The following is a 24,650-nucleotide window of genomic DNA, read 5'->3' as shown; positions in this document are numbered from 1 at the left end:
TTCTTTGATGAAAGCAAAGTTTGAAAGACAAAATTATTATTTCAAATCAAAATTATTATTTCAAATCAAAATTATTATTTCTAACCTTGTCAATGTCTTGACTATAATTTCTATTCATTTTGCAACTCATTTGATAAATAAAAGTGTGAGTTTTTAAGGGAAAACACGAAATGTCTTTGGGTGACCCCAAAACTTTTGAACGGTAGTGTATATTATATATATATTATTTTCATCAACTTTTTAGGAGAGTACCTTGTGATCAACAGAAGTTAATTTGTGATATTAGGCTACTTTATATACCCATTTATGAGTTTTGTGACTTTAGGGTTTGTTCTATGAACTCATTCACATGTTGTTGCTATTTTTGATTCCATAGAAATACACTGTCTTTGAAATACACTATTTCCTTATGGGGAACATATCAAAGCAAGCACATCGATTATGGCACTCTCTTATCTTGTGGGTATGAAATGTAATTTAGTTCCTGGAATGTGACAGCATGACACCTTTTATGACTGTTTATAATAAAGTTTCCTTTCTTATAGTGTGAAAAGTGAACGAGTTTATTTCTCATGATCTTTGTGTGCCGACAGTGTATGTCATAAACATCACAAGGGGCGACACAAACCACCATTGTGATAGATTAGTAGTCAGATATCAGCTGATATCAGCTGAGACCAATAACAAGAGAAGAGAATATACTGTAAAGGTATGTCTGAGAGTTTGTTATATTAACACGTTGCTCTTTTTGGTACCATAGAAATACACTTTGATGTACACTATTTCCTTATGGGGATCATATCAAAGCAAGGACATCGTTTATGGCACTCTACTCTTATCTTGTGGGTATTAAATGTAATTTAGTTCCTGGAACCTGACAGCATGAATAGTTCATTTTATGTTTATAATAAAGTTCCCACGAAACACAGAAAAGGCATTGGGGAGTGATTTCACTGAGAGCAGTTTTGCACATTGCAAGATCTTCAAAGTTCTTTTTCACAACTTAATGTGAATATAGACAGGCATTGTTTATTAATGATGATCTTCTTTATCTACACACCAGTGCACTGAAAAACCTGTGTGGTTTAAACAATAATGGTCTACAAGGCTAGAACAAAGTTTAACAGGTAATATAGCATGTTCACCACCACCTTTTTTCATTCTAACTACCTTCTCTGTTCAAACATCTTACATGCTAAATAATTGCATGAAAACTACACTCCAATTGTGTTGATCCCCTACCGTCTAAGAGACTCAGGAAGTACAGGATCCTCAGGTCCTGTACCAGCAGGCTACAGAACAGCTTCTTTCACAGAGCTGTCACTCTGATAACCCCCCCGATACACACACACACACACACACACACACACACACACACACACACACACACACACACACACACACACACACACACACACAATGTACAAACACACGTTTACATCGGCAAAGCGAGTGTGAAGATAAAAACAAACAAAAAAGAGTGTAATTTACGACTAGAATAAAGACGTTATTAAACAGAGCTGTGTGTATAGTATACAGGTAAATAAAGATAACTCGTGGACATTGCAGTTTTCAAAAATAAGCAGTTTTCAAATAAATGAGAACTGTGTAAACATTATGTACAGAGATCAGCATGGTGCAGATACCTATTTACATTATTTACGGTGGTAGTGTTTCATTGGACACACACATTGTGTTTCTGACATTCTCTGGGATATGCAGTGAAAATGAATCAAACCCTATGTTTTAACCGATTTTGAAAATTCAGACATGGATAACTGTCTATTTAACTATTTTTATTTTTTTTTTATACATTTGTTTTTCAGATTTTATCCCTTTTTCACCCAATTTGGTAGCCAATTTAACCCAACTTAGCATCCAATTATCCCCTGCCTATTGCATTGGATCCGCCGCCCGACCCCGTGGCCGGCAGTCCCAGAGGAGGGCGCCAGGCAGACTAGGCTGACTGGCTCCTCGAGCCCAGTACCGTTATTCCGGCACCCCATAGGGCGTCTGTAACACAACTGTACTCCAAGAGGAGGAGGAGGAGGGGGAGGGATATAAATGACGCACACCCATTAGCCACTAGAGAGAGCCATTACACCTGCTGCCTGCCACACAATTTGGATCCTCAGAACAGCCCCAGCTGCACCCAGACCAGTGAGCCAGAGAGAGGAGGATGGGGGGGGGGGGGCTTCAGGCTCGATTAGGACCACATCCTATCTCCATCTTCAGCGCCGATCCCCTCCATTGCCCCCTCACTCCATTACTACCGCCTGACACACACAGCTGCCACACTAAAGGACCGGCAGGTGGACGAGGTTGTTTGTTGTCTTTTTCTGGTCAATTGAGCGGCAATTGGAAATACTAAGAAATCTAATAATACAGTGGCGTAGTGGACAGTTACATATATATCAGTCTTGAAAATAAGATGATGGAAAATGGTTTTCCGTCCTGAATAGACTCATATTACGTAGCACAAAGCACCGTCGAGAAAACAGCCCATATTTGTCAGAAGGAGAGAGGGAGAGTCGAGTGTGACATTTGCGTCCCTGAGGAGGTAAGGAGAGATGAGAGCTGGCGACAGAGTGGTATGCCCACCCTCTTTCCTCTTACCCCCGGGCCCCTGAGATGAGCAACGTGCACCTGTCCCCTCAGGTCACTGTGTGGGGGAGCTCACGCTCTCCTTCTCTCCTTCTCTCCTCCTCTCACGCTCTCCTTCTCTCATCTCCATCGGCATGACTGAGACGCCTTGCTGACAACGGCAACGCAACACTACCTCCTACTGGCCTTCCAGCTGCCACATGTCTCCTAGAGAGAGAGGGAGAGAGAGAGAGGGAGACAGAGAGAGGGGGGAGAGGGAAAGGGGGAGGGAAAGAGAGAGAGAGGGGGAGAGAGAGAGAGGGGGGAGAGAGGGAGAGAGTGAGGGGGGGAGGGAGAGGGGGAGGGAGAGAGAGAGAGGGAGAGAGAGAGGGAGAGGGGGAGGGAAAGAGAGAGAGGGAGAGGGAGAGGGAGAGGGGGAGGGAGAGAGAGAGAGGGGGAGGGAAAGAGAGAGAGAGACAGAGAGAGAGAGAGAGAGAGAGAGAGACAGAGCGAGAGAGAGAGAGCGATAGAGGAGGGGGAGGCACAAGAGAGAATATGGGAGCTAGAGAAAGATAGAAATTAGAGAAAGGGGGGGGGGGCATGAGAGAACAAGGGACACAGGAGCCTAAATACAAACAAAGACAAAACCACTGAGAGACCGAGGCTGAGGCGAACACTCAAGCACAGGACAGGGAGACAGAGAGAGAGATACGGACGTGAGAGTGAAGGATAGAGAGAGAGAGAGAGAGAGAGAGAGAGAGAGAGAGAGAGAGAGAGAGAGAGAGAGAGAGAGAGAGACAGAGAAACAGAGAAACAGAGAGGGACGTGAGAGTGAAGGATAGGGCAAGGCGGAGTGTGAATAAGAGAGTGACAGACAGTGAGAGGCAGAGCAGAGACAAACAGCCCTCGTAGGGCCCTGTAATGGCTCTGCACTGGTCATTTGTCACTCCACATGAAAACCAAACAGCAGGGGAGGCAATGGCAACACTCTGCACTGCCACTAACCATCGCCCAAGGATGTCTTACCAAACAATCCCATCTGTCTAGGCAACTGCTGATTCTCCTGGTCAGAGGACAGAGGACACAAAATATGGCTTTCCAGACTGAGAATTGCGTCCGAGAAGCTTGAGAAAGGCTTGAAGCCACATACTTTATCATTATCATATCAGCAAAATCTATAATAATCTATAAAGAAAAAACACTAAATAGAACACAGGTTGTACATACAGGATGGTAGGATGGTAGAATGATTTAAAAGCATTTAAATCACATAAACCAAAATATGAAGTGTAGTATTTGAAGATATAAAACAGACAGCAATCCAAATGGCTGCTACAACATTCAGGAGAAATATAATAATAATAATAATAATAATAATAATAATAATAATAATAATAATAATAATAATAATAATAATAATACTGGCATAAGAGCTTGGTAGTTCTGCAAAATGCTTTATTGAAACAATTTGCTTTAATTTTTTTTTTTTGAAGAATCTTAAGTTAGTGAGAAAAGTGCACAAAATGTAATAACCCCAAACCCTCATATAAACAGGTTTATATATAAGAATTCACCATAGTGCATTGGCTATACCCAAAAGGTGGAACTACAATATAGAAGTTCAAAAGCAATAGTAGCTTATACAGGGCTAGCTAGTATGTAGCTAATGTGACGGCGTCTGGTGAAAAAGTCCCCAAGTAGGGCAAGGTCATTTTTTATTTTTTTTACAGATTATAAAAGTGCAGATTGTAAGCTTTCAAAGTATGCGTCACACATTGAAAACAATTGAACATAGTTGAAGAAGATATGCTTATTTGAATGTTGGTACACCTCAAACTGAGAATTGGAGAAACACGCGTTTGCAACCATCGCGTTGGTCGCTAGCTAGCAGCTAACGATGCATGTTTAGCATATCACAACATGCTGATAGAACATCAACATGCTAAAAACACATAACTACACATAACTAGATGATCACACAGTCCTTGCTTTTGAACACGTCCAAAACGTACGTTTGTTTACAAGCCATGAATCACTAAGGCCCAATCCCATTTCACCCCTTGGCCCTCCATTTGAGCCCTACTCCTCCATTTTGCGCATTCACGTGTAGGGGGTAGAGGTGTCCCTTGTTTTCATGTAGGGGTAGGGCCAGTTTTAAGGACCAAACTCATCATCGATAATCATCGATAGTGGAAACAGGTATTACAAGCAGGAAGAGAAAACCACAAATGTAATTATTTTCTTTGTTAATAAAGATTTTTTAAATTATGATAACCATCATATTATCTTAGTTTAATGTAATTTCAATGTATTATAGACCTTTTCTTTATAACAAGCATTGCAAAAATAATCGCTATTATGCAGATGCCTCTAGCTAGCTATCTATCTAACGTTACAACAATGTTTTAGGGCTGATTTGTGCATGTGCATTTTGACATATTTCCATGTCGCATTTCCCCACATTTAGGGCTGATTTGATGGCATATGACATCCGAAATGTAACTAAATAAAGCTGTGAAGTTGTTACCGTTCCTCTATCAGACTGGCAGGGTAGGAGCAGGGTTGCTAGCCTACAGAGCAGCGCTATTCTGTCATGAACTGGCTTTTTTATTTGATGACTTGTTTGATCGCTTGATAGCGTGAAACTCAAGTTGTGAACGAATCGGGGGCGTCCATGCTTATGGGGGTCTTGAAGGGTCATCTTATTTCATACGGGAAGATTTTCAACCACCTCAAAACCATGACAGTTTAACACTAAACATAGTACAATTCCTGAACATTAACCAAACACAGCATAAAAAACATACCCTAGAAATGTCATTGACAGTTATAACTGCATATTATTCAAATTGCGTACGTCTGGTTTTCCAACCATACATAAACACGTGGGTTGGACAGTGAATGATGTCTTGATTAAATAACAAAGAACTGTAAAGAACAAACAAAGCAAAACTAAATCTGACTTCAGATTCAAGATCATTTACATTATAGTCAATATCCTATCAGGTGTGAGCACCACCATCTAGTGGCCATGTTGTATCACTACATCCCTCATGTCCACCCTGTGATGTGGCAGCGAGTGTGTACCACTTGAAACAACTATTTTACACCGTGGTCCTCGTGAAAACGTGTAGCTATTCACTCATACAATCATCAGTTCAATTCTAAACAAGGTAAAACCATTGGCAGGGAAGAAAAAAATCTACTGTACAATGCTACAGTAGGCTATGTCTGCTGCTACAGTGTCTGTTCAGGCTAGTTTTGATCTGATCAATAAATCAGCCCGTTATGAGATTAACAAACCCAAGCAAACATACAAACCCAGACAATCACAGCTTTCAAGGAATTGTGACCACCCGTAGGCAGCATGCCCTTTCATTCCTGTGTAACAACATATTCAGAGAGAGATTTTACAATTATTACCAACAATGAATGCCCTGAAGACATTCCAACACATTCATAGTGAATTGCAATGACTACTGTAAGTGTGTGACTTTCATTCATTCATTCATTCATTCATTCAATGGGTGACCCATATCTGCCGGGAACTCGACTCAAAGTCATAGAAGAACCTGTTTGGATCTAGCCTTTACTTCACACTATGGCTGTGTTCGGAATAGCATACTAGCATACTACTCATACTAGATATGACCTAGATTTGAGTATGCGAGAGCGTTCACACTGTATAGTATGCGATATTTGAGTATGTGAGAAATGTAGTATATATACTATATTTTCAGAATTATTTAAGTAGTCTGGATTGTTTGAGTTAATACCAAAGTCTGGTGCAAACTTCACTTGAATAGGCTCATTGGAAACACATTTACTGGACAAAATGTTGATGTGTTCAATACTTATTTCCCCCACTGTATGTTGAGTAAATTGAATACATATTTGGATATCACATCAGTTCAACTGGGCACAATCAACCATAAAACAAACTCGCCCGAGCCCAAAAAAAACGTGACTAAACAACAATTGTCCTCAAATCCAACCCCTCCAGTTACCTCAGCCCAGTAACAGAGTCTCAGTGGCGTCCCCTAGCTGCTGGTGGGCAGAGTGCAGCACCCGGGCCTTCTTAACCGTGATGGGCAGGAGCTCCCCCGTGGCCTTCATCTGTTCTATCTTCCTGCTCAGCGCCACGTCGCTCTCGATGACCAGGGCGCACTTCTGGGCGTAGCTGACCAGCGTCTCCTCTCGCGGTCGGAACACCCCCACCAGCGGGAGGGTCTCCTTGGCCGCCAGGTGGAGCTCGGCGATGGAGGCCGTGTTGGCGATGGTGTTGCGGTCGATGCCGTAGTGGCGGAAGGCGCCACTCATGCTCTTCTTCTTGTTGAAGGCGGAGAGGACCTGCTTGTAGCGGTGGATCACATACTGCACCCCCGTGGCTGGGGGGAGGGGAGGGAGAGGAGAGGGGAGGAGATGAGAGGGGGGGAGGAGAGGAGAGGAGAGGGGAGGAGGAGGGGGATGAGAGGGGAGGAGAGGGGATGGGATGAGAGGGGTGGAGAGGGGAGGAGATGGGAGGAGAGGAGAGGGGAGGAGAGGGGGAGAGAGAGGTGAGGAGAGGGGATGAGAGGGGAGGAGGGGGATGAGAGGGTGGATGAGAGGGGAGGAGAGGGGATGAGAGGGGAGGAGAGGGGATGAGAGGGTGGATGAGAGGGGAGGAGAGGGGGGTGAGAGGGGAGAGGAGAGGGGAGGAGAGGGGGATGAGAGGGGATGAGAGGGAGGAGAGGGGGATGAGAGGGGGATGAGAGGGAAGGAGGGAGAGGGAGGGGGATGAGATTGGAGGAGAGGGGAGGAGAGGAGGATGAGATTGGAGGAGAGGGGAGGAGAGGGGAATGAGAGGGTGGATGAGAGGGGAGGAGAGGGGGATGAGAGGGGGTGAGAGGGGATGAGAGGGTGGATGAGAGGGGAGGAGAGGGTGGATGAAGTGTCAAGAAAGTAAAGAAATCACTTGCAATTTGTTTTGCTTTGGGGAAATTCAAGTCTTGCATGTAGTCAGTATGGACCCAGAAAAATCCATCCAGAAAACGATTTTCCAGCAAGAAAATTGCATCAATTAAGGGGAAGCTGTACTGAATTCAACCAAAATATTCTGGCTTGTTTTCGGCCTTATTTGGGGTTTCCTTTGGGCCAAAATTATGAGTGAAATATCTTCTCATAAAACTAGATTCTGTCATAGAGAATTATTGATTAGAAAGGCTAAACTTTGACACGTTCTTGATACTCCAAGTACTCATAACCTTTTAAAATCAAACTTTGAAAACACAAAGGACAAATTTCATGTCCATAATGAACTAGTTAGTTCAATTGTTAAAATCAGAGTTGGTTTTGCTGTGCATCAACGCCTTGTGCTATTGCTCACATTTTGTGAGAAATGCGCTATACAAATAAAACTGTATTTGATTAGATGTGTGCTATTGCAGTGCATCAGTATTGATAACAGCAGTCGTTAGACAACAGCGTTACATACCTCTCTTCCTACTGTAGTCTTTCCCCTTCTTCCCTCTCCTCCGCTCCTTGTGGTGTCTCCTCTTCTTGTGGTCGCTGGAGGCTCCGGACATCACCGTGGAGACGGACACCTCCGACCCGCTGTTGCTGCTGTAGGAGGAGCAGGAGGACGCCCGCTCTCTCTTCCTGGGTTTGGGCTCTGAGTGGGCTGAGTGGGCGACCTTGGCTGCTTTAGGAGCTGTGTGGAACAGTAACAAACAGGTTTAGGAGCTGTGTGGAAACAGGAACAAACAGGTTTAGGAGCTGTGTGGGAACAGGAACAAACAGGTGAGTTTCAAATTTTTGGACAACTACTTTTTTATTTATTTTACTTTTATTTAACCAGATAAAATCAATTGAGAACAAATTCTCATTTACAATGATGATCTGGCCAAGAGGCCCCAGCAAGAATAAAAACAAACATATAAACAGAAATACTCAGGGTCAACATAGAACGGGGGAGGGGGGGGGGGTTGTATGTCTGTGAGTGCGCGTGTGTGTGTATGTGTGTGTGTGTGTGTGTGGGGGGGGGGGGGGGGGCAATCAGCAGGAACAACAGTCAACTATGACCTGTTGTTCCTGCTCATTGCCCCCTACTGGACACTAGTGCACGGTGCCACTCCAAAACTATCAAAGTGCTATCGCCAACACTTACTGTCTGCCGCTGCGTTGGCCGTGAAAGTGGGGAGGGAGCGTGCGCTGGTCAGGTTCTCGATCTGCGACCGGAGGAACTTGCGGTCCTGCTGCAGGTCCTCCACCTGCCTCTCCAGGGCGGCGATGCGCTCCTGCTTACTGTCCAGCATGCACTGCAGCTTGGTGATGGTCAGCAGAACCCTGGGCGGCAGGCCCTCCTGCTGGGAGGCCGCTGGAGGGAGGAGAACACACTGGACGTTAGTGGACGTGCTCCTGGGGATACACATAGCGTGATGTTAGAATTATAAGGTCCTATTTTTGTCAAAATTTAGTTTTTTACATAATCTGATCCATTAGGTGTTTATTAATGCCTGTGTGACATTTTTTAGTTAGTAATTCATAAAATACAAAGGTTCCATCTCACAAAACATAATGGAATGTGAAAACTTTGACGCTCAATATCTCTGAACTGCCCTAAACAGAGATAGAGCCGTATAATTCTAAGCTCATGATAGGACATATTCTCTTCTCCCTGGCCTTTGACCAGAGGTGAGCCTGCCTCCCGACAACTGCACTTCTATTTCTGCACCTGTTCTGTTCTGTATTACACCTTGTTTTGGTTTCAGTGTCTTTTTATTGGTTGTTTTCTTTGACTAGTGTTTTATCACTTGTTAAGCACTTTGGTCGGCTGTTTTGTCATTGGAAATGTGCTATGTAAATAAACATGACTTGACTTGACATAGCAGTAACATAGAGGACACTACTACTGTGATGTTCTTGCAGTTACAAATCCGTCTCAAATTCATATCTGAAAATATGTTTTCATATTTGCACCTGATACAGGACATTCTACAATGACTATAATGTAATACAATTAGGGCACCTACGTATACATGTAATGCTCACACAAGCCACCACAAAGTCCCATCAAATCAGTTATAGACCTGAACATTGACTTATGGGCGGCTGTGTCTCAGGAGGTAGAGCCGGCGTCTAATGATCGCAAGGTCGGCAGATCTGTGGTTCGAACCCAGGCAGGCCATAGGTCGAAGTGTCCTTGAGCAAGACACTGAACCCCAAATTGGCATGGTAGCTTGCCGCCATCGGTGTGTGAATGTGTGTGTGTGAATGGGTGAATGAGAGGCCGTCGTAAAGCGCCTTGGAATAAGGCGTTACATAAGTCAGTCTGTTACCATTTACCATTTGTTGAGTCAGTCCATTTACCATTGACTTATAACTTATTGACTAAGTGGTTCTTACTGGACACAGCACTGCTGGGGGTGTTGTCCTGCTCCACGTCACTGGCGGCTCCGGAGGTGATGGTCTCCCACTTAATGACTTCCGGGTCGTCGTGCTCCTGCTTGAGCCAGTGCTGCTGGGAGCCGACCCGGGGCTTCCTCCGCATGCTGCTGGAGTCGATCTCCACGCAGGGCGAGTACGCTGAGGACTCCTGCTGCCACAGCGAGGTCATCTCTCTACTGTACTACACCTGGGGTCGGGAGGTCAAAGGTCGTAGAATTAACACTTCATCAGCTGTGAGGAATCAGCCTGTGAGTAAAAACGTTTTTATATCTTTGCACTCGACCACATTTCAGGACCCTCCTTTCATGACTTTTCCTAGATATGTGTGTTCTACCACCCAGTATCCTTACATTTTCTAAATCACATCAGGATAATATAATCAAGCAAGCTAGTATAAAGCTATTTTGCCGTTTTTCTGTGTAGGAAATAGGCTAATTTACAACTAGTGGCCGTTGTGTGTAAATAGCCGCTTAGCATTGGAAAAAGGGTTAGGGTCAGGGTTAGGGTTAGCCCGAGGCGGCTCTTTTAGTAGGTAAAAAAGGCCTGCTAGTGTTAACTGGAGGGGGGAGGTCATGGGGGGGAGAGCAAAGTGGGTAGTGGTGGTCTAGTGGATAGTGAGTTGGACTTGTGATCGGAAGGTTGTGAGTTCAAATCCCGCCTGAAACCACACCACTACTAGTGTGCCCTTGAGTAAGGCACTTAGCCCTCAGTTACTCCAGGGGGAATGTCCCTGTAATTCGTAATTGTAAATCGCTTTGGATTAAAAGCGTCTGCTAAATGGCAAAATTATTAAAAATTAAATTATAGCAAAGGGCGTGTTCAGTATCACAATGCTGCATAACTGTCATCTGCACAATGGGATGACTAGATATGACTATTAGAACGATTCTTCTTGCCACATGGGGAAATCTCATTTCTCAATCTCATTTCCCCATGTTTCATCTCAACTTGTGACAGTGGGGGAGTAAGGGAGAGTTTAGGTTAACGATATTCTGCACCGTTGCACAATGTGTTGGTATGTTTATGTAGCAGTGCTGTGCATGCATGGCTTAGCCAGTAACTCAAACAAAGTGATGTCCTGAGGACATTCTCTGCTGGTTAGCCACGGTCCTCAGGAGGGTGGTAAGATGACGTCCCTATGACAACCCTAGGACCGGTTTGTGGACTTTGGTCCCCTCCTCGTCCACATTGGGATGTCCTGAGACTGCATTCATAATAATAATAATAATAATAATAATAATAATAATAATAATAATAATAATAATAATAATAATAATGATAATAATAATAATAATACAATTTATAATAATTATAATAATAATAATAATGACAATAATAATACAATAAAACAAAGAGACAGTGACAGCGACTAAACTAAACTAGGGGCCAAAGACCATTTAAAGGTGTCCAGGGTAGGGGTGTTGCGGATCACTATGGGGAGAGAGTTCCAGAGGGTGGGTGCTGCTACACTGAAGGCTCTGTCCCCGAAGGTCCGTAGGTTGGTGCGGGGGGTGGAGAGCAGACCGATGTCTGAGGACCACAGGTCCCGGGATGGGGTGTGTTGGCACTGATGTCCTCACTCAATTTAACCTCACGTGTGTCTATAGTATATTGTTACATTATCCCATTATTGATATACTGTAGGCGATGTATCATGTACATTATTTTAAAACTTCACTACATACATGATGAGCCTAATGGAGGTGAATACTCTATGTTTCTGGACGCACATATTGTACAGTAATAGAGAGTGAAAAAAGTGCTATACAAATAAAAGTTTTTCTTATTATATAAGAATATATATAAATATATTTGTATACAGGGCGATTAACATGAACGAGGTTCAATAATAAAAATGTTTATCACACTGTGAGGATTAAGAAACCCTCAGTATGTATGTAGGCCTAATAGAACAAAAGTATACCACACTGATATTACACAACTATGCAGAAAGCACTGAAACTTGTTAATTAAAGTCAATCAAACCAATTGTTACAGTGTGAACTAAAACACTAGATACCAGTACTCAGGCCAGTTTATAGGAAAGTGCAGTTGGTGGTCTTCCCCAAATGTAGTCGTGAGGGTGTCATTTTGTCATAAGATTGTTTTTTTTAATGTATCACTTACAATATATTATAACAGACCTTTGCAAGATGTCAGGGCCGGGCAGATGCTCAAAGGGCAGTAATCTACTGTCTCTGCCCAGCTTGATTAACTTGTCTTCTAGGTACCACTCCTGACATATTGATACATCTTTTCAATTAAAATATTTGTAATTCGGTTTTAAAGTTGACCAAATCAAAAGTGCGATTCATGTTGTGATTTGTGACGTCACCTGTCACAAATGGTTACCCAATCTGTCACGTCCTCCAGCCGACCAATAGGGGACGTGTTTGTGACATTCCCTAATGGTGACCTTATAAGTCCCTAATGTGATGTCCCGCCACCCGAATGGGAACCTTCCCTATCGGTCCACAGAAGGCCACACTTCCACGTCTGGGCAGGGTTGCCAGATGGGCTGGTTTTTTGGTGGATTTAGCGGTTTTTAGACTATGGTTAGGCTGTAATGTCAACCCATCTGGCAACCCTGGGAATTGGGACCTGTTTGTCATGTCCCCGCTGCGCGTCTCGCGTTTTATTATTATTATTATTATTATTATTATTATTATTATTATTATTTATTACAACGACGTCACTGGCGATCAAAGATACAACAACATGTTTATTTGACGAAGTGTCGGGTAGGAAAAAGAAAGAAAGCGCTTCTAGGGTTCATAAATGAAATGTGAATTAAAGGGATCTAATGATCTAATTGTCTGATCGCTACTGATTAAACATAGTTATTAGGCTACAACCATTAGAAAGCTTGTAAAAAGTTGAAATGTCGCCTACTGAAACTTTAACGGGGGCGCCCCCCCCCCCCCCCTATGTTGTGAGCCCCCCCCCCCCCCCCCCCCCCTCCACCCTTACACATAACGCATCACTTGACTTCATGGAGATATGATGGGATGTCTGGTCAACCCGTACACTTGTGGCTGACACACTACTAGGTCCACTAGATTCCACCACTGAGAAATAAAACCACAAGTCAACATTCCAAATGAATATGCAACAGACGGACAATTAAATAAACGCACCCAGATATTATTATGACACATTTATATCTCCTTTAATAATTAATACAAGAATAGAACCGCTAAGTGCAAACGGGCAACGGTATAAAACGCGGCAGCATGTTTGATATTTAGAGGGAATATTAATTCCGCTATGCCAAATAGCATGTTGCAATTCTTTCCCATAAATAATTAGCCGTTTCAAGATGGATGCAAATGGCTGCTAACCTAACTACACACCAGAATAAAAGGAGTCCCATGATCTCAATAAATAAACGCGTGGAAGAAGCTTGACACCAACCTGCAGGTTTTCTCCACGTTCACACCCTTTAACCGCTTGCTTGTAGTCTTGGCACAGAGAGACGCACGTCCTATGTCATTTAATATAGTGGTCGGCAACGCAACATGCGTCTATATCAAGTCTATTACAAGGAATTAGAAGGTACCTCTCACACAGCGCATGAGGTCGCTCTCTCTTTGTAGTTGGCAGCAGAAGGGGCGGGACGGGGTTGTTAAAAAACACCTTACTGCAGGGCTTGACGCTTACCTTTTCCCCAGGTAATTGCAGTATTACAATAATTCACTGTATTTCCATTACTCTTATGGTAATAATATTCAGTGCTGACATGTGAGAGTTGTCTAGTCAGAGCCTATGATGACAAAGGGATACCAATACAAAACAATATTGTTGAACATTCCATTTATTTATTTAGTTATTTTCATTCATTTAAATTTGTGACAAAGGACAAATTCTTTGGCTTTACTGAGGCGAACATTGGTCCACAGGTGATGTGACACACAAGGCAGGATGGTCTCACAGGTCACACCTGCACGGAGGTCACGTCAGTAGCCATACAAGGGTGAACTACATCAAGTTAGGAGAGGATTACAGGACTTTCTAAAATAACACTTTTACATGTTAAGATGTTAAAAACACAGCTGCCATTATGGGGACATACAGCAGTCTGCTGTCTGTTGTTAGTATAACAATATCAGATCATACTTTTACACTTCAGGACTTTACTCTAAACCTCTGAAGAATTCTCTCAGATGTCTTCTGACATGTCTGTCTCTGCACATGCTGTAATCACACGTAGGGACAGATAATACTAGGTAAAGTTAATATTTTGCAATATATAATCTGTGTTAGTCTAGCTAGCAATACAAAACATACCATATCACTTGGAAGAGACGCTAGCAGAATTAGGGTTAGGATTACTGGGTTAGGTTTCACTATAGCGACTATAGGAGAGAAACATGAAACATAGCGAACAACTTTGTTCAGATACTATAGCAGGATTCGCTCTTTTTGTTTGTAATACTATTTATATGACAAGATGACAATGTTATATATTAGCGGAATACCTTTTTTTTTCTTCATCTCCCTTCAAAAACAAACACAAACAACTCTCTTCAAAAACAAACTTTTCATTCACCTTCACCGTTCTCCTCCTCTTAAAAAATGTAACTTTAAGCAAGATGGACAGATTGCATAATAACTAACACTCACTCATATAAATAGCAATGCCTAGACCGGAGCTTGGAGTGGGAAGAAACTGGCTCTGGAGAGATCATCAAATCCATTTCAAATGACACAAATGATTTCAGCATTTTTACTGTATTCACCATCTTACTGTATTCTAAATGGCTGGCCGAAAGTAACTGATGTGCATCACTACATCGCTGCCATCACGCAGTACGAGAGCAAACATCATGTTACATAGAACGTCTTATCCGTGTATGGAAACACATAATTGTATACGTCCGTACAGTGCTGTACTCTAACTACCAGTACATTCTTCCTCAGTGCCCTACAAATGCCCCTTTGTACGCTGGCTAACCTCCCTGCCTGCCAAGCCCTAAACCACCTGATCTCACACTAAACTGATTTAGCCAGTCCCAGGACAGTCAGAGAATGTTGCGAAATTCATACCGAAGTCTATTTTTACTGAGTAAAGCTGCAGAGAAACTCCAAGGACCAGAGCCACCGTATTGTAATGTTCCACTGGTAACGTGGGTCGCTGGTTAGGTACTGGTATGTGACTGGTCCAAGCCCCCCAAAACAACAGATCAATAACCCATCAGAAACACAAGGTGTGTTGTTTCTGTTGACAACTTAGCTGGCGAAGATACAAGCAATAGCCTAGTAATTACCTTATGATTGATAACAGCCTACAAAGTGCCTTTTAGACAGTCGATTACAGAGAGCGCATAGATGATGGCAGTGGTTCAAGTAGCTAGAATAAGCTAAGTCATGGATAAATTGCCAAGTCAGAAAAACAGAAGCCGTTGGATTTGACATCTCTCCAGTCCCCCCCCCCCGCTGCCTTCCATCAGTGAACGTCACATGTTTGAGGACAGTGGGACCGATTGTAAGCCGTGTTAGTTTGTCAGAGGGAGTAAGCTGCAGCACCCTCGGTCCACTTTACTCTAGGTACTATGCTGTCCCTCTCTCTCTCTTTCCCTCTCATCTATCTATCTCTCTCTTGTTCTCTCTCTCTCTCTCTCCCTCCCTCCCTCCCTCTCTCAATGGCAGATAGCGAGAAGGAGACGTTTGAAGTCTCCACCACACTCAGACTTCAGAGCCTCCTTCAGGGAAACGTCGTACTTTTCCAGGTACATGTCTTTAATCGTCTCCAGGTCGATCTGTGGAAACAAACGAGTCTTTTGTACGCTGTAATCCATCCTGCTTCTACCATCGTGACTGCCAATGGCACCTGGTCCCTAGCATAGATTGTTGCTAATGATGACTGATGTATAGATGGTTCACTTACTTCAGACAAAATGTACTTGTTCTTGTAAGTCGCTTAGGATAAAAGCGTCCGCTAAATGTCATTTAAATAAGTAAATCATCAGCCTCATAGCATAACTGCCTAAGTCATGCTTCACTTGTGGTCAGCCGAGCCGTATGTAGCCGTATGTAGTGTCAAAAATGCCTATGTCAAAGAGATGACTTGGGCAGATAGTGATTTTGGAATGTAACAAGCATTCTGATAGGCCGATGGCATAGGCACATAATGCACAGTGAATCAGCAGTGTTAGGAGAGTAGAGTTAGGCAGATATCTCAATTTGGCCAAAACATGACGTAGGCAATTATGCTATGAGGCTAACGACATGTCTTTATGTATTTCCTGTCATCTTGTGTGGTCTATAAAGATGTTACGACTGTGTAATAATCAAGTACAGACACTAGGCTGCATTCACAAACTATTAGTTACAGAATATGTAAGAGTGTATGTTTACGTTACAAACTAGTTTTGTGTTTATGATGAATTGATAGAAAAAGAAGAGAGCGCACACCACAGAAAATGTTAGCAAGATGCTGGCAACGGAACAAACACTATTAAAAGAACTTAGAAGCCGCACTCTCAAATTCCAGGCGCAACAAGTAACGGTTTCAGCCGTAGCCTTAGTATTTAAGACTCGACAAAGGCTACGGCCGAAACCGTTGTCCTATTAAACCACATTTTGTTGCGTCTGGAACTTGAGTGTGCGGCTTCTACTTCTTTTAATATGATGAATTGAGCCAGAGCTCTGTGTGTGAGTGCGGGTCCTGATGTTAGCCTACCTCGGAGCGGCACACGAGGATGCGGATGAGGGTGCCCTCGTCTGTGCCTGCGCCCTTCATGGCCTTGTTCAGGGCCCTGGCGAAGTACAGCTGGGGGTTCTTAGCCACCCGCACTGTGAACACAAAGAAGTGGAAAGTAAGTAAAAAGTCCAACGTTAACAATTATAGACTCTGTAATAAGCCATTTGAGCAGTTGTCGTGAATTGACCAGGAGTAGTGTAGGAGTTGGATATATTTAACGTACTGTATCTGTTGCAATGTACCCTTTTCTTTTTGTTTTTTCTCTGTTTTATTTTGTATGTGTATATAATATGTTAATAATTAAATAATATATAGAATATATCTAATATGTTAATGTTAAATAATAATTATTTTCAAGATTTGTTTTATCTTTTTCAAAAACTCAATAAACATATTGTTGAAAAAAAAACATGTGTGTGGTGTGTGTGCGTCTGTGCGTGCGTGTCTGTCCGTCTGTCTGTGGTCATACACACCCAGAGCAACGTAGCAGTCCTTCAGTGTCCCAGATACCTCGTTCTCAATGGCATCCAGGATCTCAGTCCCAGAGAGCTGAGGAGGGAGTGAGGGAGGGAGAGAGGGAGAGAGGGAGAGAGGGACAGGGAGAGAGGGGCAGGGAGAGAGGGAGAGAGGGACAGGGAGAGAGGGAGAGAGGGACAGGGAGAGAGGGAGAGAGGGACAGGGAGAGAGGGAGAGAGAGAGAGAGAGAGGGAGAGAGGGACAGGGAGAGAGGGAGGGAGGGGCAGGGAGAGAGGGAGGGAGGGGCAGGGAGAGAGGGGCAGGGAGAGAGGGAGAGAGGGACAGGGAGAGAGGGAGAGAGAGAGAGAGAGGGAGAGAGGGACAGGGAGAGGCAGGGAGAGAGAGAGAGAGAGGGACAGGGAGAGAGGGAGGGAGGGGCAGGGAGAGAGGGAGAGAGGGACAGGGAGAGAGGGAGGGAGGGGCAGGGAGAGAGGGAGAGAGGGAGAGAGAGAGAGGGGGAGAGGGACAGGGAGAGAGGGAGAGAGGGAGGCAGGGGCAGGAAGAGAGGGGAAGCTCATCACTAAACATAAGGTCCTGAGGTATGAGGTAGAAGATATCAGGTATCAGACCTCTGGCTTACCTGTGGATCCAATGTTATCAGCTCACTACACAAACGCAATAGACAGGCGCTAAATATAGGTCTTTAATATACAGCATAATCACCCTGTTTACATGGATTATGTAGCATATTAACAGAGTGGGTTCACTTTGACCTTGCACAGAAGGGAGTAGAGCCGCCCTTCCTCATTAAAAACATCTGCTTCCAGCTTTAATCACATACCATTCTTGTCGTTCATACAGTCTTGAGTAAACATTGCATCATGATTATTGCATTAAAGACATTTTTCTCACATATCACATCTATAACGACGTGATGAGCGATTTCAGCCAGTACACACAGTTATATGATCAGACTCACCTGCTCGTAGATCTTGAAGGTGGCCTGGAGCTGCAGGTAGTTCCTGTTGGCCAGGATGAAGCTGAAGGTCGACTCGTCTGTTCCAAAACATCCCGCTCCAGCCTGCGTTCAACCATGTATGTTTAACCATGTATGTTTAACCATGTATGTTCATAACCATTTACAGGTGCCTCTCAAAAAAATTATGTCTTGGAAAAGTTCATTATTTTCCGAAATGTAATTCAAAAAGTGAAACTTTCATATATTCACTTCATGTGTAATGAATCTAGAATATATAAAAGTGTCACTTAAATTTGTATTCAATTACGTTTAATAATTAATGAACTTTTCCACGATATTCACATTTTTTGAGATGCACCTGTAGATGGATCAGGTTATTTATAATGCACTTCTTGATACTATTATAGTCCATGCATAATGTACTTTCAATAGCATACTTATTATTATTATTATTATTACTTCAAACAGTTCGGTGGCATCGACTTCGGCGAGTTCCTCGTCCACAATATAAGTCTCATCTCTGATGCCCTGGAAGAGAGAGAGAGAAAGAGAGAGAGAGTGAGAGAGAGTGAGAGAGAGTGAGACAGAGAGAGAGAGTGAGAGAGAGAGAGAGAGAGTGAGAGAGAGAGAGAGGGAGAGAGGGAGAGAGAGAGAGACAGAGAGAGAGAGAGAGAGAGAGACAGAGAGAGAGAGAGAGAGAGAGAGAGAGAGAGAGAGAGAGAGAGAGAGAGAGAGAGAGAGAGAGAGAGAGAGAGAGAGAGAGAGAGGGAAAAAAATTAGCTTCTAGTGACTTTTGCTCTGATAGTGTAGCCTTTCTGTCTGGTCCAGGCAACTGTATCTGGCCTCCATTTTACTAATGAAAGGCAGCCTGGCAGCCAGCCACTCAGTGAGTGTGTGTGTGTGTGTGTGTGTGTGTCTGTGTGTGTGTGTGTGTGTGTGTGTGTGTGTGTGTGTGTGTATGTGTGTGACTACTTGAAGTGAGAGTGAGGCCAGCCAGAGTGAGCTTAGTTTCAGACCAAAGACAGAAGACAGGAGTATTGTGTTACAGAGTCCAACTGAGGACGTCAGGAGGAAAAAAAAACGTTGAGGCCACTTACCTGCAGAAGAGCCGTGAGCAGCCTCCTCACATCCCCACTCGTGTCCCCTTCAATATCTGACTCCAGGTCCCGGTCGTGCACTGAAGAAGTGACAGAGGGACAGAGATGGTAAATAAAATGGTCAAATAGTAAATGGACTGACTTCACAACGGCCTATCGTTCACCCATTCACACACACATTCACACACCAATGGCGAGGTAGGCAAGCTACCATGCAAGGCGCCGGCCCGCTCATTGGGAGCAATTTGGGGTACAGTGTCTTGCCCAAGGACACCTCGACACATGGCCAGTCGAGGTTCGAACCGCCGATCTGCCGACCTTGTGATCATTAGACGGCGGCTCTACCTCCTGAGACACAGCCGCCTGATAGAGAGACACTAAGGCAAGTAGCGGAAGGTCGGCGTTGGCTTGGAATCTCCCTTTGAAAATCACCGCAACAGATCGATGATTAACTATCAAAACACACTGATTTGAAGGTGTCCAGGGTGGGGGCTTTGCGGATCACTGTGGGGAGAGAGTTCCAGGGGGTGGGCGCTGCCACACTGAAGGCTATATGGACATTGGCATGAATATGAACTATGAACTCTTGCCCTACTGGTCAATGCAGGTCATATGTGCTAAAGGGTTCCTCTTGGTCTTACAACCAACGGAAATACTCAGTAATAAATGATCATGTAACAGAGCTACACAGCTCTGTTATTATACATCATTGGTTGGGAGAGGGTTTAATTACAGGGAGAGGATGCATGGGTGCTTACCTCCAAAGTAGCATTCTTTGTACATCTGAATGTCCTGTTGGAAAATAATGGAGAAAAAATGTTTTTGATTACAGTAATAACACATTTTCTCAAAGCATGATATCTAAAATGCCGGTTGAGAGAGGACGCTGGCTTTGCTTGATCGCCGCTTCTCCGCCCGAAATATAGATATACTTGCAGTATACAGAGTAGATTGTCCTACAAAAACACTTAGATTTAGATTTAGTCATCTAAAATGTATTTGACCCCTATACTTTCTTTTCATTCTTACTACTGGATCTTTTCAGTTTGTAAAGTAATAAAATAAAATAAAATGTATTTTTATTATTATTATTATTATTATTATTATTAGTAGTAGTAGTAGTAGTAGTAGTAGTAGTAGTAGTAGTAGTAGTAGTAGTAGTAGTAGTAGTAGTAGTAGTAGTAGTAGTAGTAGTAGTAGTAGTAGTAGTAGTAGTAGTAGTATTAGTATTAGTATTAGTAGTAGTATTATTAGTATTATTAGTATTATTAGTATTATTAGTATTATATCTTCACTTCATCACCCTAACCCACATGTGTCCAACTGGTTAAAACCCCGGGTCATCCCTGCGCCACACTGTGTTAAGGTTACCTAGCTACACCTAGCTACACCCAGCTACACCCAGCTACAACTAGCTACACCCAGCTACACCTAGCTACACCTAGCTACACCCAGCTACACCCAGCTACACCTAGCTACACCTAGCTCCACCCAGCAGCGGAAGATTTGAGAGATCAGCTCGATTTGCTTCTGCTGAAAATTCATGTACATTGGAGGAATATAATGTGGAGAAAAGTATAGGCCAACTGCTTAGCAGTTGGGGGGAAAAAAGTTAAAGTTACTTAAAAGTTAAAAAAGCTCTTTTCCAACTGACACTTACGGCTGACTCGTTCCCATAGCAACACTGTTCTTAAATCAAGCTTAGCCGGGGGGGAAGGTGGCTAACTTTCTAACCTCAAAATAAGTCAGTCTTAATAAGGCTTGATTAAGACCAGTCAGTCTTAATCTGGTTAAACTGGTTAAGACCAGTCTTAATCTACGTTTATGCAACCGGCCACTGGTCTGGGTCTCCAGGTCGGGTGTGGTTCACTGAACCACCTCTGTTACATGTATATCACACTGTACGATGGAACAACCGTGATACAATGAGTGTTTAAACCATCCTTGGCCGTTGTGTGATTGTCTAATGCTGATCTCAGATGCCAGAAGACTTGCCAGACATTCCGTATGCAGTTCCCTTCTGTTTAATAAACCTGTGTGATGATTACGACCCGCGTTTTGAATATCCTTGTCGCTTTGTGTTTGCTGCACACCTGATCTATCCACAGATGACAACGCACTTAAGATCACGACTATCCTCCACATCTTTGGTCAGGTACTGCAACTATTTCAAACAAATCCACATCCTCCCGTGTCTTGTTTCTGATCAGACTGAGACTCACGGCGTTACTGGCAGTGCACAGGATCTCCACCAGAACGTCCTCGTCAGTGCCGGCCCCCTTCATGGCTCTCCTCAGCTCCTTAACGGCGTAGATGTGAGGAGGGTCCAGCAGAGCCAGGATGCCGTTCTCAAACGACCCTGCTAGCTCACTCTTCAGCACATCCACCAACTGCTAATGGGAGAACGGAGAAATGGGAGGGAGGAAGGGAGAGAGAGAGAGAGGGGGGGGAGAGAGAGAGAGAGAGAGAGAGAGAGAGAGAGAGAGAGAGAGAGAGAGAGAGAGAGAGAGAGAGAGAGAGAGAGAGAGAGAGAGAGAGAGACAGCTGATTCATTATGAGTGTGGTTGCTTCAAATTAGCTGGTAGCGTAAATATGTGAGACTACTACCTGTTATCATGGGGACTATTGACTAACAAATCGTGAGCTTAGAATTATAAGGTTCTATCTCCGTTTAGGGTAGTTCAGAGATATTGAGCTTCAAAGTGTTTACATTCCATTATGTTTTGTGAGATGGAACCTTTGTATTTTAAGAATTACTAACTCAAAAATGTCAACATTTTAAGAATAACACCACACAGGCATTAATAAACACCTAATGGATCAGATTATGTAAAAAACAACATTTTGACAAAAATGGAGATAGAACCTTATAATTCTAACGTCACGAAATGTACAAATACAATGACATCAAAAAGCAAAAAACTACACAATCACCAAAATCTCAATACCATAGCAGGCAGATATTCGGGTTCAGTTGAGTGACAGCATAATGTGACAGACACTCACATCGTCATACTTATCCTCATAGGCTTGCTTGATTTCCATCCTCTGGTATGCACAACGGTTAGCCAGTATGTCAATGATCGCTTGTTCATCCGTGCCTGTGATTCAAAAAACAACAACAACAACAAACAACCTTATAGTATCAGGCGCAATTCTGTACCTTTAAATAGCCTAGCATGTGCACAGTTGTTTGGTAACCCGACACACTTCTAAACAATATCGAATTGTTTGAGCTGAAGTATTCCTGGAATGCAACAATGATCAATGATTGTAACTATAAATAACTCACCCAGCCCTTTGCAGGCTTTGCGTATGGCCTTGATATCAGCCATGACATCGAACTCCTCGTAGGGTACGATGGTGGGCTGGACGGACAGGAAAGCGGTTGTTATGGCATGCTCTCAAGAGCTAACAGTAACAGGTACATCAACTTTCAAGATACAAGTGCAAATATTTATTGTACAAGTTCTCTAATCAAATCTGCAAGTGCAACTTTCAAGACACAAGTGTAAATATTGATTTTACACGTTCACAAAATGAATCTACAACCTCACGCTTTTTGACCCATATCTATCTTCATAGTTTAGTGCTGAGAAGTAAAATACATGTGTAAAAAAAGTGTAGTTGTTGTTTATCTGTCAATAAATGAATATATACTGTATATACTTCAAAATGACAAGGTTGAATGCTAATGTGTACTAGTAATAATCTATGAATAACTTGGTTGTGTTGTTGTTTAATTATTAGTACCAAGTACGGTAAGTACCAGAAACCACTCATTGTTACTAGGTAGTACTTACACTACTAAGTACAGTAGGCTCAGGAGGGAAACAGTAAGCCTTTCAGGATGTAAAGATAATGTTGCATTGATTCTCTACAACACGACTCCTATATATTCATAACCGATAGGAAGAGATGGCTTTACATTAGCCATCTCTTCCTATCGAAGTCATTGGATTCTTATAAAACATATAATAATTGTGGTCAGTCGAGCCATCTTTGTATGTAATGTCAAACATGCCTATGTCAGAGATGACTTGGGCAGATAGTGATTTTGGAATGTAACAAGCATTCTGACAGGCTGATGGCATAGCAGGCAATAATGCCCAGTGACTCAGCAGTGTTAGGAGAGTAGAGTTAGGCAGATCTCCATTTGGACAAAATATGTCTTAAGCAAGTATACTATGAGGCAAACGTTATTGGATATCTGGATAGCTTGGTAGCCTATATCAAATAGTCACAATGATCAGGCCTACGTAATGACGTGAGGAGAACGTAACTATATGACACCGAAGTGAACACACTGGAATTCAGCAGCTGCTGTTTTAACCAAACAAAGTGGGGGCGCAGAGGGGGGGGCCCAGAGGGGGGGGGGGGCCAGAGGAGGGGGGGCAGAGGGGGGGGGGGGGGGCAGAGGGGGGGGGGGCCAGAGGGGGGGGCCCATGATGAGACATGTGTTGGGACAGCCTCCACCCATCCGTGCCACCTCACCCGTTCATTCATTGTGTACATTCATTCATCTAACGGATTGTGACGAATTCCGCAGAGGAGAGGAGAGGGAGTGGCCATTTCCCTTTACGTGACGTTGTTTGCGAGAAAGATTTATCAATAATGCACTGTAAACATCAAACATCAAAAGGTTAAAAGTCCGAAATAAATATAGGCCAAAACAGAATTCAAGATTGCCTAAAAAGATCCATTTTGACGATGTTTGCATTCTGACAACTACGCATTCGTTTACATTGATCGATTGGCATCAGCGTGTAAAACGTATGTTTGATCATAGTAACGTCATCAGTCGTTTTAAAATTACTCTGATTCGGTTCTGTGGCTTAAATCACATCCTCCTAAAAAAACGTCATTGAAGTTTCTAGAATCTAGACGGATGCGCCTCAACGTGGAATTCACAGCCCAGCTAGTTATCTTTTTTTTTTTTTAAAGGGTAAAAAATAATCAAAATAAAAAACAGCGTAAACTTTGTGTGCGTAAAATGATAGATCGTTACCCACTTGGAAGTTGCCCATTTTTCAGATGTTTGTGTTCCGCTGTGTTGTAAAGCCCTGGGATTGCTGGAGAGACTCCGGTCCTTTGACTTGGTGCTTTAATAAGACAAGGCCCTGCTAGAGACACCAGGGTGACGTCACTGCGAGTGCGCATAGAAGTTAACGGGATTGAGTCGAGTGAACCATTACACACACGGGGGAGGGAGAGAGAGAGGAGGGGGGAGGGAGAGAGAGAGGAGGGGGGAGGTATAGAGAAATTAACAGAAATGACAATGTCATTATGACATAACATTATATTGGTGTTCATCGATAAAACCACCATGGTCTTAGCAGGGGGGAAATGATTGGTGTCTCACTGTTTCATAATTGTTCTGTGTTTCATAATTGTTCAATCTCTCCAT

General features: G+C 43.3%; 2 protein-coding genes across 3 annotated transcripts; both read right to left on the bottom strand.

Moving 5' to 3' along the window:
• Window positions 1-6,591: 6,591 nt before the first annotated feature.
• Window positions 6,592-10,177, bottom strand: LOC308172864 (coiled-coil domain-containing protein 106; the record flags this gene model as incomplete). Its single annotated transcript, XM_080547810.1, has 4 exons — window positions 6,592-6,971; window positions 8,057-8,272; window positions 8,729-8,938; window positions 9,967-10,177. The coding sequence occupies 4 exons, from the start codon at window positions 10,175-10,177 to the stop codon at window positions 6,592-6,594; spliced, it is 1,017 nt and encodes a 338-aa protein (XP_080403936.1).
• Window positions 10,178-15,647: 5,470 nt separating this feature from the next.
• anxa13 (annexin A13) lies at window positions 15,648-24,352 on the bottom strand (the record flags this gene model as incomplete). 2 transcript variants are annotated; one of them, XM_080547210.1, is made up of 11 exons in its annotated part: window positions 24,256-24,352; window positions 22,536-22,611; window positions 22,250-22,344; window positions 21,466-21,636; window positions 20,002-20,035; window positions 19,244-19,323; window positions 18,606-18,674; window positions 18,147-18,248; window positions 17,185-17,260; window positions 16,691-16,803; window positions 15,648-15,767 (listed from the first exon to the last, which is right to left on the bottom strand). In XM_080547210.1, exons 1-11 carry the CDS (start codon window positions 24,268-24,270, stop codon window positions 15,648-15,650), a joined length of 951 nt encoding a protein of 316 aa, XP_080403336.1. In that variant the 5' UTR covers window positions 24,271-24,352. The 2 variants fall into 2 exon arrangements, with proteins under 2 accessions (XP_080403336.1, XP_080403337.1); XM_080547211.1 differs by having other exon boundaries at window positions 21,466-21,633.
• Window positions 24,353-24,650: the final 298 nt, after the last annotated feature.

The sequence above is a fragment of the Nansenia antarctica genome (assembly GCF_963989245.1).
Source record: "Nansenia antarctica genome assembly, chromosome: 17".
Classification (NCBI taxonomy): Eukaryota; Metazoa; Chordata; class Actinopteri; order Argentiniformes; family Microstomatidae; genus Nansenia; species Nansenia antarctica.
This window is presented reverse-complemented; position numbering and strand designations above follow the sequence as displayed.